This window comes from Camellia sinensis, chromosome 8, assembly GCF_055761805.1.
Source record: "Camellia sinensis isolate YWXY chromosome 8, ASM5576180v1, whole genome shotgun sequence".
Lineage (NCBI taxonomy): Eukaryota > Viridiplantae > Streptophyta > Magnoliopsida > Ericales > Theaceae > Camellia > Camellia sinensis.
In genome coordinates, this window is record NC_138968.1 from 128,389,928 (window position 1) to 128,406,175 (window position 16,248).

A 16,248-nucleotide genomic window follows, 5' to 3' on the forward strand; every position below is an offset into this window, starting at 1 on the left:
ACTGTTTTCCCATTTTCAATCCCGAGGCATGCTTAAAACTTCCATTTCCAAATTATTTCAAAATTTAAAACACAAAATAACTTTGGATCAAAATGTCCGTTTTTGATAAAATTGGCAAGAGCAATTTTACTTTCCAAACTAATAGTTACCACAGTGAAATTGCACTGTCTGTCTCTAACTTTTAATTACTACTCCAATGCCGAGTATTAAAAACTAGGGAAGGCATCGGCACATTTCTATTGCGACGAGCTACAATCCAATTGATCCAACTTCAATTCATTCTTCGCCTTTCTAAAGCTGTAACCAGCCAGAGCACAACTCCGCAACCACTACAAGAAATGGAGCTATGTAGTGCACTTGAAATCCCTAAACTTGAACACCAAGAAGAAACCAAAGTGCTTTGTGATTGGGCTTTTGTTCACTTTTAATATTTTGAAGTCTTGTCACGAATTGCTGAAGAGAGCATGTGGAGAAGAGAAAGGAATCCCATTCCAATAGAATCACCAACAAATACAAGCTGACGGTTCCACAACTTTTCCAACATCTTCTTTGCATCAAATCCACTTTCTAAGAAGTGTCTCATCCTAGTGATCTTGGATGGAGATGAGATCAGAGGGGGAAGTGGAATGATACTCTTTGTTTGTTCATTGTCGTGGTCATCAGCAATGAGGGCTAAAATCGTCCAAATTTCAGACTATACCAAAACAACATGAAACTCCATCACCAGTGCCACAAAACCAACAGTAATCTCATCAACAAATTGACGACACTCGTACATAGTAAATCCCGAGCTCAATTAGATGTTTCAAGTATCAACTCCTTGTGCAAGTAGAGACATCCTGCAACTGCAATATCAAAGAGCAAGTGTGAATTTTAATTGTCTCATAATACAAATACTAAAATTAAAAAATTAAAAAAAGGACAATAATAAAACTGAATAATAGGACATTTAACTTTAGTTTAAATATCAAAATCACTCTGCAAAATAAAACATATCAAGCGTGAGCATTGACAAATTCAGTGAGTTGGCATCTGCATTAAATCCACAATCCTGTCAAAAGGAACCTATTGCATCACTCTCCACTCATGCACTGAGAATATGATGCCGATTCTAAAGATGAAGCCTCCACTAAAACTTATTTCAGAAAGGATTTCACCTTTTTTTGTTTTTTTTGATCGGCAACAAAAGAAATTTTATTAGAAAAGAAGAAAAAGTACAACAGAAATGGAGAACAAAGAGTCCAAAAAAAAAGGAATAGGCAAAACAAAGGACAACCAAAATTTCACACTAAAAATCACACAATACCCTCATCTCTCAAGGAATAAAAAAAAGTGGAATTCCTCTAAAGGGAGTGGAGACTAAATTCAAAAAGATGCCAAGTAACAGACTATGAAGAGACCACCTCTTCAAACAGATTCTTAAAGATACTTGCATTATGATCCAACCAACTAACTCAAAAATTGCATTAAAATCACAATTCCACAAGAATAATGCTTATCATTGCTCCCAAAACACCCAAAATTGACCAAAATCATTTGAGCACACGATGCCGGCTTTGCCCAACAAATCTCCACCATTTGAAAAAGGTGATGTCATAAAGGTGAAGCCAATGGACAATGCAAAATAAATGACACCATGACCAATAAAATTGGATTACTCTTTTAAGTTACCAAAATAATCAACATGAAAAGCTACAACAATAGTAATAAGTGTTCCTATAGGTGTAGCTCAAGGACTAGATAAGAAAAGGTAAGGATAACCTGAGAAGGTTTGCAAAAAGATAGGAAAAGGAATGTATAGGTCATAGAACCAGACACTTAACACCAAACAAAATGGGCAGAAAAGGGAATATACATTTGATGATGGTTGTGGTGATGGACATGTAAACTATTACTTTTGCTAAATAAGATAATGTTCAAGAATTTCCACATGGGGGGTCCCCACTTCACAAGATCTACAAAAAGAATGACTAAGAAATCAAGAATTACTATCATTAAGCAAATATTTGGATATAGGATTTGTTGAGGAAAATAAAATGGAAAAGGTGTATGAAACACTTAATTTTCCATGGGTAATGAAACGAAAGAAAAAAGGAAAGAATTTCTGAGAAATGCCTATTTGTTTTCTTATAATTTTTCAGTCCATCTAAACAAAAGCAAGAAATTTGGTTTCCCTTAGCCAACCCAAGAACCAAAGAGAGTGCAAGTGTTGCAGGCCAGCTAACCCCAAGGGGTTGGCCTGGTGGCAAGGGCTTGGGTCTTGGGTCTTGGGCGTGTACTTCCCTCCAATGTTGAGGGATCGAAACCTCTTAAGTACTAACAATTCCTTGGGGCCATCAGATTGGGGAAGAACCCCTTGAATTAACCGTAGTGCACTTGTCAAAAACTTCTTGTTGAGGGTCTGTGCACCCTTGGGGATTAATCGAGCTATGATCTAGACACCCCAATGCAAATCAAAAAAAGAAGTGTTGCAGGCCAGCTAGAAAATGAAATCACTGGTAGAATGAGCACAGCTTTTAATATTTTTGTAGATAATTGTTTTTTAAAAGCATCTACACTACCCAAGTATCTAAATGCAGTCTAAAAAAGAATCATGAAAATCCAAAAGTCGTCCAACTGCTCGTCATTAACCAAAATACTGCAAAACCATCCAACAAGCCATGATACATCCTCTCCTACTAATTTTTTTTGAAACATTCATTTTACACTACATGCATAAGTTTTTGTTGTGGCCTTGGAGCCAAAGAAGGATAATGCGAAGGTCAATATTATATCGGAAAGAAAGCCCTTGTACTGTAACACTGGATGTACTAGTCAATCTTTAAATAGTATTTAACAATTACTTTTCTATACAACAACAGCACAAAAAAAACACATGCATTCTACATCTGTCTCTGTGATTATGTATGTGTGCTTGCATGTGATTGAGCTGCTGGCAAAATTATATTCCAAGTGCTCAGACTAAATAAAAGTAGATTTATTTTGAAATGTAACTTTCAAGTAGAAGAGTAGAACTCAACAATTAATAGGTTCACCCTCGGCAATCTTAACTACACTGCTGAGAAGTCTAGGTTCCATAGTTGGATGCTAAGGCAAACAAGCAAACGGAATCAATTGACTTACCACATGTAGAATTTAACCTCATCAAGTGGCAAACCAAAATTATTACTGCAAACTTAGACTGAGGTGGAGACATTGATGTCTTATGCACTTCTCCACCTGGTCCCAGGCTTCTTCCCCTGTCACAAACTTTAAACACCAACATAAAAAGAATAATAGAAAAAGTAAAGAAGTGAAGAAGAATATGGAGTCAGAGAATTACGAAGTCCCTGCAAATAATGGTTCTGCCACAAGTTTTACCAAGAAACCATAGTCGTCAAATCTCTGATTAACATAAAACAAGTCATTCATTATTCTTCTGTACATCTACTTCATTTAAACTGCCATATTATATACTATTTTGAATTGATTTAAGAAATATGCAGTGGATACTATGCTAGCAGTTTATTAAAATTCAAATTACTTATAGTTATATAGGAGTATATTACATATAAACAAAAAATGAAACAGTACAACATCAGAAAACATAAAGAAGAACTAATGTCAGGTTTTATTAGTTCAAATAGCAGATCGCATAGAATTGTTCTGAACATAGTTTCAAATTCTATAGATATCAGACTGAAATTAAATACATTAAAAAATACAAGCATAAAAATGACCTATCACTTAAAGGCCCTTTGTTTTTAGATTTTAGTTTACATTTGTTAAAATCCACCTACTCTCCACCTACTTCACCCACTTAAACCTACTCCACTAAACCTAACCCACTACACCACTACCACCTCACCTACTCCACTAAACCTAACCCACTACACCACTACCACCTCCACTTCACCTACTCTCCACCTACTTCACCCACTTAAACCTACTCCACTAAACCTAACCCACTACACCACTACCACCTCACCTACTCCACTAAACCTAACCCACTACACCACTACCACCTCCACTTCACCTACTCCTTACCTACTACACACTCACCCTCTTCTATATATAGGAATCACGAATCATTGTAATATAGATCAATATATATCAATCAATAATACAATTCTCTCTATTTCTCTATACATAATTAATTCTCTCTATTCCTCTTTATACATTAAATTTCTACATGGTATCAGAGCTATAGGTTAAAGATCTTGGTGTTCTTCGCCTTCCGGCGGGCGGCAACCTTGCCTTGACCGCCCGCCGGACCTCAACCTATTCCGCTTATTTTCTACACAACACATACCTTCACTTTGAAACCAGAGAACATTTTGCTTTCAAGCCCTCACAGTGATGCAGTGCTAAAGATTGCTGATTTTGGTCTCTCAAGAATTTTACATCCTAATGATCACGCAGAGACAGTTTGCGGGTCTCCATTGTATATGGCCCCAGAAATTCTGCAATTTCAGCAATATGATGCCAAGGTTGACATGTGGAGTGCTGAATGTCCAGTCGTGTTCATGTCTTCCATTTTCCGAGCTCATCCCTTACGGTAATGCCAGGATGAGAGAGAGAGGTACATCACCAATTCCAGAGGAATGAAGCTGTACATGGTATCAGAGCATGGTGGGATTCGATATATTTCGATATCGCAGACTTGTTTGAGTCGTCCTTCTCCTTCAAAGCGTCAAGGGGAAGATCATCGGAATAGTCGCCGTCGTCCACGGGTTCACCGGCGAGTCGAGCTAGCTCATTCAACTCACCTCCGTCCTCTTCGCCAAGTCCGGCTTCGCCACTTACGCCATCGATCACCAAGGCCACGGCTTCTCCGAAGGTCTCTCTCTGCTTCCAGATCTCCAGAAATCGATTGGAACCCTCGGTCAAGCTCTCCGCTCTGGCCGTGCTCAATACGTCTCCGCCTTGTTCGCGACATGCTACGGTTGTCTGCTGCCGGTTTTGGAGGTGCCTTCAAGAGGGACTGTACAGATCTATTCTGATTTGGCTCCTTTGCTTGAAGAAATTAGGGACTTCAGGACCGATTTGAGGCCTTTGGATGTTCCTGCTGCTTCGTCTTCATCAAATTCGAGTTTCTTGTCTGATCTCACTAAGACCAATCCATCTGCCAGAGCTACAACACCCATCTCTTCTTTCTTTCAGATTCCTTTTCTCTCACAAGCATATGTCTCACAGACCCATCGTTCCTCACTCTTCTTCAATACCCTTCACTCTCCACACTCACTCCCCCATCACCATCATCAAAACCATCATTCACAATGGACAACTTTCTGAATATAATATAACCCACTATGTTTGTCCTCCACAATGGACAACCACCCACATGCCTTCTCTCTCTCATCTTTTCACTTTCCAACCCACTTTGCATCCACCGCCACTTTCCCCACTTTCTTTATTTTATATATATATATATATATATATATATATCTCTTTTTTTATTATAAAAAAAAAAAAAAAAAAAAACATCATCTCTCCTCCGTTTGATTTCAAACTCCATTATTTTTATTTATTTTCTCCAAACCACTTTCCTTATTTCCCCATCTTTCATTTTTGATTTCAAATATATTTTTATTATTTCTTTCTTTATTTTTCTTTCACCTTATTTTTAATCTTTTTCCAATTCCATTCATACCATCTAGCTTTGCACACCAAACCATATTTTATTCATCTCAGGGATCAACCCCGATCACAATTTTACAAAAAAAAAAAAAAAAAAAAATACAAACAAACAACCACATTCACAGGTGGAATTTTTTCTTCTCTACTCTGCCGCCGGTCTTTTCTTCTTGCCTCCGTCCTGGGCGGCTCTTGCCGGTGTTGCCTCCGTGTTTCCCACTCCACTGGGCATGATCACTACTCCCTGCTCCTCCACTGCAGCATATGGCGGCCCTCCAAATCGGAACATAACGGTGGCCTTCCGCTTCAGCTCCTTATTTTCCGCCTTTAGCACACTAATCTCTGCTCGCGCATCCTTATACATGCGTTGGAGCAGAGCCAGCTGGGAGTTTAACTGTTGCACCTCATTTGTCCTGCTCTGCAGCCGGTGCGACAAATTTGTGACCGCAGTCATGGTTTCCACGCATGACTTCAGAGTATACTGATTGGCCTCAATATCAGTTTGCACCGCCATTTTTTGCTCCACCGACCGCATCGGAAAGTTCAACGGAGCAAAACCAGAGGTGTTTGGTTGAGGTTCACTGGCCACCACACCAGTTATTTCTCTTGTGGACTCATTCAGTTCTGGAAAGAGCGTAAGCAGCCCACGGGAAGAGGAGGCCATGTTCTGGTTAGCTGGACGGGAAGAAGAGGCCATGTTATGGGTTGCTGAGTTTTTCAGCGAAGGATTGGTTACAGAGTGTTTCCAGATTTGCAGCTCTTAGAAACAATCTCTCAGAAAACGAATATCTCTCTCAGAAAATGAAGAGTTTTTTCAGAAGTTTTTTTCACAAAGTTTTTTTTGTCTTCGCTTCTGCCTCAAGCACAGCCTCCGCCTCAGTTTATAAAGACCCTGACGAAGAGGCAGACACGCGCATCATGCGCCGCTCGGCGCTCGAAGACAAAATGGGCGCGCCTTTTGATGGCACGCCTTTTTGAAAGATTGGGCACACCTTTTGAGAGTGCGACTTTTTAAGGGTCCGACAAGACTCTGTAAACTGTCCCGACATTGATTCCGGTTAGCTCTTTTATGGGTCCGACAAGACTCTGTAAACTGTCCCGACATTAATTCCGGTTAGCTCCTTCATGGGTCCGACAAGACCCTATAAACTGTCCCGACATTGATTCCGGTTAGTTTCTACAAGGGTCCAGCAAGACTCCGTAAACTGTCACAACAACTGTCACAACAGTGTCTGTTACAACGGTCCGACATGACCCCGTAAACTGTCTTCTACATCGGTCCGACATGACCCCATAAACTGTCTTCTACATCGGTCTGACACGACCACACAGTGTCTGCTACAACGGTCCGACATGACCCCATAAACTGTCTTCTACATCGGTCTGACACCGCCATCCAGTGTCCTCTACACCGTTATGACACCACCATACAGTGTCCTCTACATGGTTATGACACCCCCATACAGTGTCCTCTACAACGTTATGACACCACCATCCAGTGTCTTCACCAATGGTCTGACACGACCATACAGTGTCTCTTATCCTCTTTTATTTTTATGTATTTTCTTGTTTTGTTACTCTCTCCAAACTCAAGTTGGTTAGTTCCTATCCCCCTTGAGTTTGCGGGGGGCTGTTAAAATCCACCTACTCTCCACCTACTTCACCCACTTAAACCTACTCCACTAAACCTAACCCACTACACCACTACCACCTCACCTACTCCACTAAACCTAACCCACTACACCACTACCACCTCCACTTCACCTACTCTCCACCTACTTCACCCACTTAAACCTACTCCACTAAACCTAACCCACTACACCACTACCACCTCACCTACTCCACTAAACCTAACCCACTACACCACTACCACCTCCACTTCACCTACTCCTTACCTACTACACACTCACCCTCTTCTATATATAGGAATCACGAATCATTGTAATATAGATCAATATATATCAATCAATAATACAATTCTCTCTATTTCTCTATACATAATTAATTCTCTCTATTCCTCTTTATACATTAAATTTCTACAACATTAATTATTTAATGTGAGTTGATTCAGTTTAGCCACATCAGAGGCCCATTTTGGGGGGGGGGGGGGAGGGTTGGAAGGGGAAAGAAAAGGAAACACATCTTTTTTACAAAAAATAAAAAAATAATAAAAAAATAGAAAAATAAAAAAGGCATAGTTTTATTCAATAAAAAGTAAGAGAGCATCCAGCCTCAAATCTTTCCTGGATGATGCGTGGTCACTCAATCAAGTTCCAAGTTAACTAGGCAATTAGGTTGACCTCAGGTTCCTCATCAGTCACCCACACACCCAAGTGGCTGTCAATAGCAATTATTACAGAAACATTGCTCTGTCTTTCTTTTAATCCCTCACAGTGATGATAAATGGCAACTGATTAAGCAGGGGGTAAAGGAATCGATAAGAACCAAATGCATGCCTATTTAAAGAATAAAGAGACAAAAACTAAGAGACATAATGCATGTGATAATCAAAGTTGGTGAGAGGTGTCATACACTAAGATTTATTTCATTTATGGAAGCAAACAGAAAAATTTCTGGCTAACCAAAATATGACTACTGTTATGATACAAAGAAGTTGGACATACTAAATCAAAACAGCATTAAAAGTTGTAGGACTTTGAGCAAACGTAATATGAACCGTTTGCAAATAAAAAAAAAGCATAAATAGAAACATAAGTGAGTACCTTTAGGAAACCCTAGCAGTTCAGGCCACATCTGAATATGTTAGAATTTACCATAAACCTACCACCACTACCACCTCACCTACTCCACTAAACCTAACCCACTACACCACTACCACCTCACCTACTCCACTAAACCTAACCCACTACACCACTACCACCTCCACTTCACCTACTCTCCACCTACTCCCAAACACACTCCTATATAATAGGAATCCTTGTAATTGTAATATCTACATAACATTACATCAATCAATAATAATACATACAATTTATTCTCTCTCTTTCTCTATACATTATTTCTTACATGGTATCAGAGCGATAAGATTTAAGCCTGTATTTCTTTCTCACCGGCGGGCAGCCGGCCGACACCTTTGCCTTTGCTGCCCGCTGGAATTTTCTACACATACCTTCCACTCTCCACAGCCGTAACTCTGCAAGAAGAGAAACTTCGCTCCATCATTTTCTTCCACGAATCTTCTTCGTGGCTTTCGAGCTCGTCTCTCACTATCTCGTGCAATCGATCTTCGCACTTCATCGCCACATGTGAGCAACCGTGGCCGTCGTAAACGCCGAAAAAGTGCAAATCCGCCGGATTCTGACTACTCCGGCGGCAAAGCAAGGGGTGAATGGCCACAGCGTCTTCCATATCTCTCCTCCTTCCACGCACAGAAGTCATGCCTAACTTAGGGCATTTCTGAGCCACCTCAGGCTCGTTTGTCACATTTGAAGTCGGAGATGCACACTGTTTCGCAGACGTCGTCTCTGATTCACCGTTCTCCACCAAACGACCTTCACTAATCACGCAATTCTCAACTGCTTTTCCGCACTCAGACAGCTTCGAATCTGCCACCAAAACATCCAATTTCTGACGTTTTCTACCGTGCTCTTCCAGATTCTTCTCAGCTTGGTGATAGATTTTTCATAATGGTTGCTACCGCCGCTACTTCTGCATTTTTTCCAGTTGCATCTCCTCCACCCGATTCTGGTGCCAAGACATCCAGCAAGCTTGGAGGACCTCCAGCAAATGTGGATGCATGAGGGATTAAATCAAAATCTGCTGCCACTGGGGGTTTGCAGGTTAAGGCCAATGCACAAGCCCCTTCCAAGGTAAACGGTACCAAAGTTGGTGTAATGGAGGGGCTCAAGAATGAGGATGATTCGCCATCACTTCACCAAAGGACTTTTATCAACCAACTGTTCACCCACGTTGGGCAGTGTTACAGCTGCAAATTTGTCTTCTTATCACGTGAGGTGATGATGAGATTTGTGAATTATTTGAAGTGGTTTGAGCTGGAATGCATATCTTCAGAAAAGGAATGTGCCGGTAAACCTAAGATAAACTATGTTAATATGTTACAGTGTGTCACTCTCTCACTTTACTTTTTCCACCACCCACAACACATTATCATCGCCATTCCCTAACCCACATGGACTTGTTCCCATCGTTTCATACAACTCATCATTCATCCCACTAGAATATATAGAATATATATATATATTTAAAAAAAAAAAAAAAAAAAAAAAAAAAAAAAAAACTCATACAAATTTGCACACCAAACCTTCCCTTATTTTATTCATGTTGGGGCTCACCCCGATCACCATTTTACACCAAAAAAAAAAAAAAAAAAACAAAAAAAAAAAAAAAAAAAAAACAAAACAAACAACCACAAGATTTGTTTTCTTTTCTGCAGACGGCCACCCACCGATCTCATTTTTTCGCCTATTCTGCCGGTCTTTTCTTCTTGCCTCCGTCCTGGGCGGCCCTTGACGGTGTTGCCTCCGTGTTTCCCACTCCACTGGGCACGATCACTCCACCCTGCTCCTCCACTACAGCATATGGCGGACCTCCAAATCGGAACATAACGGTGGCCTTCCGCTTCAGCTCCTTATTTTCCGCCTTTAGCACACTTATCTCTGCTCGCGCATCCTTATACATGCGTTGGAGCAGAGCCAGTTGGGCGTTTAACTGCTGCACCTCATTTGTCCTACTCTGCAGCCGGTGCGACAAGTTTGTGACCGCAGTCATAGTTTCAACACAGGACTTCAATGTATACTGATTAGCTTCAATATCCGTTTGCACTGCCATTTTTTGCTCCACCGACCGCATCGGAAAGTTCAACGGAGCAAAACCAGAGGTGTTTGGTTGAGGTTCACAGGCCACCGCACCAGTTATCTCTCTTGTTGACTCGTTGAGGTCGGGAAAGAGAGTGAGCAGACCACGGGAAGAAGAGGCTATGTTCTGGGTAGCTGAACGGGAAGAAGAAGCCATGTTTTTGGGTTGCTGAGTGTTTCAGAGAAGGGTTGGTTACAGAATGTTACAGAGAACGAAGAGGTTTCAACTGGTTTGTTATGCTTCCAAGCCTCAGACTTCGCTTTGGTTTATAAAGACAGAGACGACGAGGCCGACACGCGCTCTGTCAATCACGTGCATCGCCGCGTGTCCGGCGCCCCTTTTGATGGCTCGACGCTTTCTGTCGGGCACGTCTTTTGATGAAGTGGGCGCGCCTTTTGATGGCACGCCTTTTGATGGCACATCTTTTTATGAATTGGGCACGTTTTTTGATGGCACGCCTTTTTATGGATTGGGCACACCTTTTGAGGGTGCGACTTTTTAAGGGTCCGACAAGACTCTGTAAATTGTCCCGACATTGATTCCGGTTAGCTCCTTCATGGGTCCGACAAGACTCTGTAAACTGTCCTGACATTGATTCCGGTTAGCTCCTTTATGGGTCCGACAAGACTCTGTAAAACTGTCCCGACATTGATTCCGGTTAGCTCCTTTATGGGTCCGACAAGACTCTGTAAACTGTCCCGACATAGATTCCGGTTAGTTTCTACAAGGGTCCGACAAGACTCCGTAAACTGTCTTCTACAACGGTCCGACATGACCCCATAAACTGTCTTCTACAACGGTCCGACATGACCCCATAAACTGTCTTCTACAACGGTCCGACATGACCCCATAAACTGTCTTCTACATCGGTCTGACACAACCACACAGTGTCTGCTACAACGGTCCGACATGACCCGGTAAACTGTCTGCTACAACGGTCCGACATGACCCCATAAACTGTCTGCTACAACGGTCTGACACGACCATACAGTGTCTCCTATCCTTTTTTATTTTTATGTATTTTCTTGTTTTGTTCCTCTCTTCAAACTCAAGTTGGCTAGTTTCTATCCTCCTTGAGTTTGCGGGGGGCTGTTAGAATTTACCATAAACCTACCACCACTACCACCTCACCTACTCCACTAAACCTAACCCACTACACCACTACCACCTCACCTACTCCACTAAACCTAACCCACTACACCACTACCACCTCCACTTCACCTACTCTCCACCTACTCCCAAACACACTCCTATATAATAGGAATCCTTGTAATTGTAATATCTACATAACATTACATCAATCAATAATAATACATACAATTTATTCTCTCTCTTTCTCTATACATTATTTCTTACAGAATATCAGCCCAATTAGTCAGCTTTCCAGCTTTTCAGTATTAATTTTCAAATGTTCTTAATTTGACCAATTAGAGTACTGATCAGAAAGAACAGAGCTACAGTTTTTCCATTTTTGAATTTTCTTGACTTGGACAGCTAACTAAACCTGCATTGTTTCTTAGTGCCGTGACAAAAAGAGTCATCTTTTTGGTCTTTTTGTAACTTAATGTAGAAACTTTAAGCATCATAAATTCAATGAACTATTAGTTTTTCTTCACCAATAAAATTTAAAAATTTACACAGAAATCCACTTGGAACTTATGTTTGCATATTTTTAGGTGACAAAACCAATTAAGGTAGTTTTTTTTTTTTGATAAATAATCAATTTTTTTTTAAAAAGCATCAAGACGATGCAAAGAATACAGAAATGAGGCCCACAAAAGGGCTAAACAAAACTAACTAAACAAATCCTCCACAACATCAACAAAAACCAAAACACTTGGATAAACCAATTAAGGTAGTTAGGTCATAAAACACGAACAAATGCTAGAGTTAGTTCCACAAGAATTCCTAATAAAGTTAGTTTACCTAAGATACAGTCTAAGAAATTTCCTCAAAAGTCTCAGAGAAAAACAAATGAAAAAAAAATAAAAAAATAAAGAAAGAGCGAGCCTAGTGCCATCAAAGAAATGAAATGATGATATGCATAGATGATTGAAAGGTAGGCTCGTCACTATAGGGATTTTTATGAACTAGCACTATGCAAACAAGGCATGGAAAATTACATTCCGAAAAAAATTTGCTAAATTATTTCAACCATCGTAGACCTAGGGCATAACCAATTTCTGGTCATGTAGTTGCCCAGTATATTTTTATATCCATATGCACAGCTTTCATGCTCAGAACATGATATAACTTCGCAGGGACTACTAACAATTTTTTGAGTCCTAACATCTCGTATTGACCTAACCTGTGCACCAGCCTTAAACACATAACAGTTGGTCAAAAAACTAAAACCAAATGTAAAAGATTCAATGAATCATGAATCGACACAAAATATTCAAAACATAATATGTAAAAGAATTAATGAACATTATCAAATAACTTCTCATCCATTAACAATGCTGGCACATAGCAAACTCCGTAAGCTTTTAAAACAACATATCCGTACTTGCATAACAGTTACTCCACAAGAGAAATGATATTCACACTCCCCTTTTAGCCTATCAAACTCCCTTCTGAGAGATGACAAAAAATATATCTTCCATTTTTTTTTTTGACCTTTGAACCAGGATCATCTATTATCTGACAGAAAGCTAGTTTATAGAGAGGTGGTAACAAAATGAGAGGCCTCAAACCCACAATTTCATGGCACAAAAATTAGATCATCACAATGAGGACATTTTCATCATGAATAAGGTCTAACAGTGTTAGGATTTTTGTGCCCTTTGCTTACACCATCTCTCCAAAAACCAATTGGTATTAGGGAAGGCTTCAGCTCTGGTTTTAAATCCCCATGTGGTTGACTGGTTAGTCTGATGAGCCCTTGGAGCCAGTGGAGGCCCCAGAATTTTAGTCCCATGGGGTTACCCCCCAAAAACATTCAACCCAAAGCACTTTTTTGTCATTTGAGTCCTTAACTCTCTAATTAAACACTTTATACTTAGTTATGTTGAATTGATCTCAATGCAATGTTAGACTATTTAATTACAATGTCAATCCTTCAACTACGGTGATACCTTTAGTTTTTCCTTTCAGTAATCACCAAGTGTACCAAGTTTAGTTCATAGTATTCAATACAGTATTCCTTTACATACAATTATATGTTAATCATTGAAGTTCATATAGTATTCACTTATCAAGATTAACATAATTATGCATTCATCTCATACATACAAAGCATATAAAGGAAAGTGTAAGTAAAGAAACGAACCCCAAGATTTATAGCAATTTGGCACACCCTTGTGCTTACATCCACTCCCAACCTACCTTGTCGCCATTCTCCACTTAAGTCAAACGGGTTTTCCTTATGGTCACCCAAAATCTTTACACCAATAAGGTTTACCTATAACAACCTAAAACTTTTACATCCAAAAACAATCAATACCTGCTTGGCGCAACCCAAAACCAACAACCACCAAACACAATCCTAACAAACACTTATACAAGATGCACACCGAGTGTAGGCATGTGATGGCACAAGTGTATAAAGTTAAGTATAAGACTAAGATAAGAATGTATACCTTCAATGTGAGAACTCCAAGGCTCCAATAGAAGTAAGTCCTCCAACCAAGGTTATATAAAGATAACACAAGTTTCTTCTCACTCACACAAGGATGCGAATCTTTATGTGATTTAGAGAGTAATTAAGTGTCTATGCACTCTAGTAGCTATTCCTCATCAATCAGTATCAAATGAGGGCATTTGTTATTGATAGCCCCGGCTTATAACAAGTAGTTATTGGCTATATTTTTTAATTTTGCCCAGGCATTGTTCAACATACGATGTTGTGGTTGACTATTTACCACTGTAGTCGACCACATCCACTTCGATAGTAATGGTAATGTCCCAAACAGTAAGGTGCATTAATCAGGTTGACATGTTTGGTGAGCTTCTGCAATGGCACACCTTCCTCGCGGTTGTTGGGTTGCACCTAATTGACCCACACTCCTTCCTCATGGTGGCGGCTGGTGTCACCTTTATCTTGCACAAGCTAGCGAGAGGGAATTTATGAAGTGGTGTAGCGAGGGAGAAATGGGTTTGGCTTGCCAATGGGTTGCAGTGAGGGGGGTAAAAAAAAAAATCAAGGTATCCGGCTTGTATCTTGCAACCATAAAATAATCTAGCATCATATAAAATTGTCACGCGGGAAGGGGAGAGACAGGTCATGATGAGTGTTACGTGAAGGGAAAGGAACATGTTTGAACTTGGAAGAAACAGATAGACATGTTTAAAGGGGTAATGGCAAAAGTTGGGACTGATGTAGTGGGTTTTAATTTTAAATAGCAAAATTGTTAAATGTAAAAATTGTGTGGGTGTGCAACAAACAAGGCATGGGTGCAAATAGACAAAACTAATATTAAAAGTTATTTTTAAAATTTTAAAAAAAAATGCTGATGGGGTCAGCTGTTACATTCTCTATAACTTGGCTCGGCCCCCCAGCTTAGAGCCCCAGTGTAGGCCTTTTTCATACGAGGGTTGGATTTCTTGGTTCCAAACCCTAACAGTTTCCTCCTTCTCCCCAAGGAACCACACTTGGGCGTCTTGAACCAGCGACCGGCAATCTGGTACCACTGGTTAGGATCTTTGCGACCTCAGCTTCCACCATCTCTCCTAAAACCAATTAGTATTCGAGAGGGCTTCGACTTTGGTTTTAAGGCCCTGTGCAATCAACAGATCAGTGCCTCATGAGCCCTTGGAGCCCTTGTGTAGGTCTCCCAACACAAGGGTTGGATTGCTTGGTCCCAACCTAACAAAAGAGAGAAAGAAAGCAGAAGGAGATTTTGTTCTCCAAATGGAGGGGATGTGGATCCAACTCAACAAAATCTCCATTGAACTGCATATTTTATAGCACAATCTCAAAGTTAAAAACAGGAATACTTCATCAAAAGTCAAGACCAAGCTCTCTTCTGACTATAAGAATCTGAATATAGAAAGCACATTTATAACCACTTTATTATAAAATCAGGCAGGCAGCAAGAAACTACAAAAACTCACTTGCAATAAAATCGTGGTGTCCTGCTGTAACTCAACAATTAATCACAACCCCTTCAAAATGTCAACTGGTGAGCTATTATTCAATTGTAATAGAAGAAAACCCTATTTTTCATGTTCATGTGTACCTGTCAATTTCTTCACAGATATGTGTTGCAGAAGACTGGTGTGGCTCCCAAAGTGAGTGCTGTACATTCCACTGGTAGTCAGCTACTTTACCAAGCCTCCTGGAAAGGCCAGGATTCAAATCTTTTTACTTTGCAAAATAATAGAACCAAACCAATCTCTTAGCAGCATACAGATTCCAGATTTGGCTACAAGCAACTCAAAAATTGCAACAAGGAGAACTAACTTGCAAGAAGACATAAAGAACAGCTTTCAGGTGTTGAAAGAAATTCACCCAGTGAGAAGATGAATCAGTTATACTTGATTCTGCTGCCTTCCATATCAATGTTTCAGTGGGCCAAAATGGAGTTCTGCAATAGGAACCTATGTAGGAAAAGATAAGGAGTGGAAAAACAAACTGAGAAATTACAGTTGGAACTGTGAAATTGAAATGCTTCCACACAAATCAACCCAATAAATTTTACAGGCGTAGCAAAACAAGCAATAGCAACAATGGCATTGACAACGACAACGCAGGGCAGGTAAAACAAGTTTAACCATAAAAAATAGAAGCAGGAGACTCTGTAAAGATTGTAAGTCGTCGTGAAAAGAAAAGGGCTGCCAGAAATCTAGACCAAA

At 40.1% G+C, this 16,248-nt stretch overlaps 1 protein-coding gene across 7 annotated transcripts; it reads right to left on the reverse strand.

The window, feature by feature from the left end:
* Window positions 1-81: 81 nt before the first annotated feature.
* LOC114260397 (uncharacterized) lies at window positions 82-16,190 on the reverse strand. Of its 7 annotated transcripts, none has more exons than XM_028200485.2 (5): window positions 15,905-16,190; window positions 15,633-15,731; window positions 3,124-3,249; window positions 1,896-1,955; window positions 82-845 (listed from the first exon to the last, which is right to left on the reverse strand). In XM_028200485.2, the coding sequence occupies exons 2-5, from the start codon at window positions 15,697-15,699 to the stop codon at window positions 793-795; spliced, it is 306 nt and encodes a 101-aa protein (XP_028056286.2). In that variant the 5' UTR covers window positions 15,700-15,731; window positions 15,905-16,190; the 3' UTR covers window positions 82-792. The 7 variants fall into 7 exon arrangements, 5 of the variants coding, with proteins under 5 accessions (XP_028056286.2, XP_028056283.2, XP_028056285.2 ...); XM_028200482.2 differs by having other exon boundaries at window positions 3,124-3,239; window positions 15,857-16,190; XM_028200484.2 differs by having other exon boundaries at window positions 15,857-16,190.
* Between the last annotated feature and the right edge of the window lie 58 nt (window positions 16,191-16,248).

What these genes read in the sequence shown, in the direction of transcription:
- LOC114260397 (XM_028200482.2), bottom strand. An exon ending in ATCTGTGAAGAAATTGACAG is followed by an intron (nt 3,240 to 15,632) that starts GTACACATGAAC and finishes AGTTTGTGACAG; the next exon opens with GGGAAGAAGCCTGGGACCAG. An exon ending in GAGGTTAAATTCTACATGTG is followed by an intron (nt 1,956 to 3,123) that starts GTAAGTCAATTG and finishes TTCTTTTTGTAG; the next exon opens with ATCTTGTGAAGTGGGGACCC.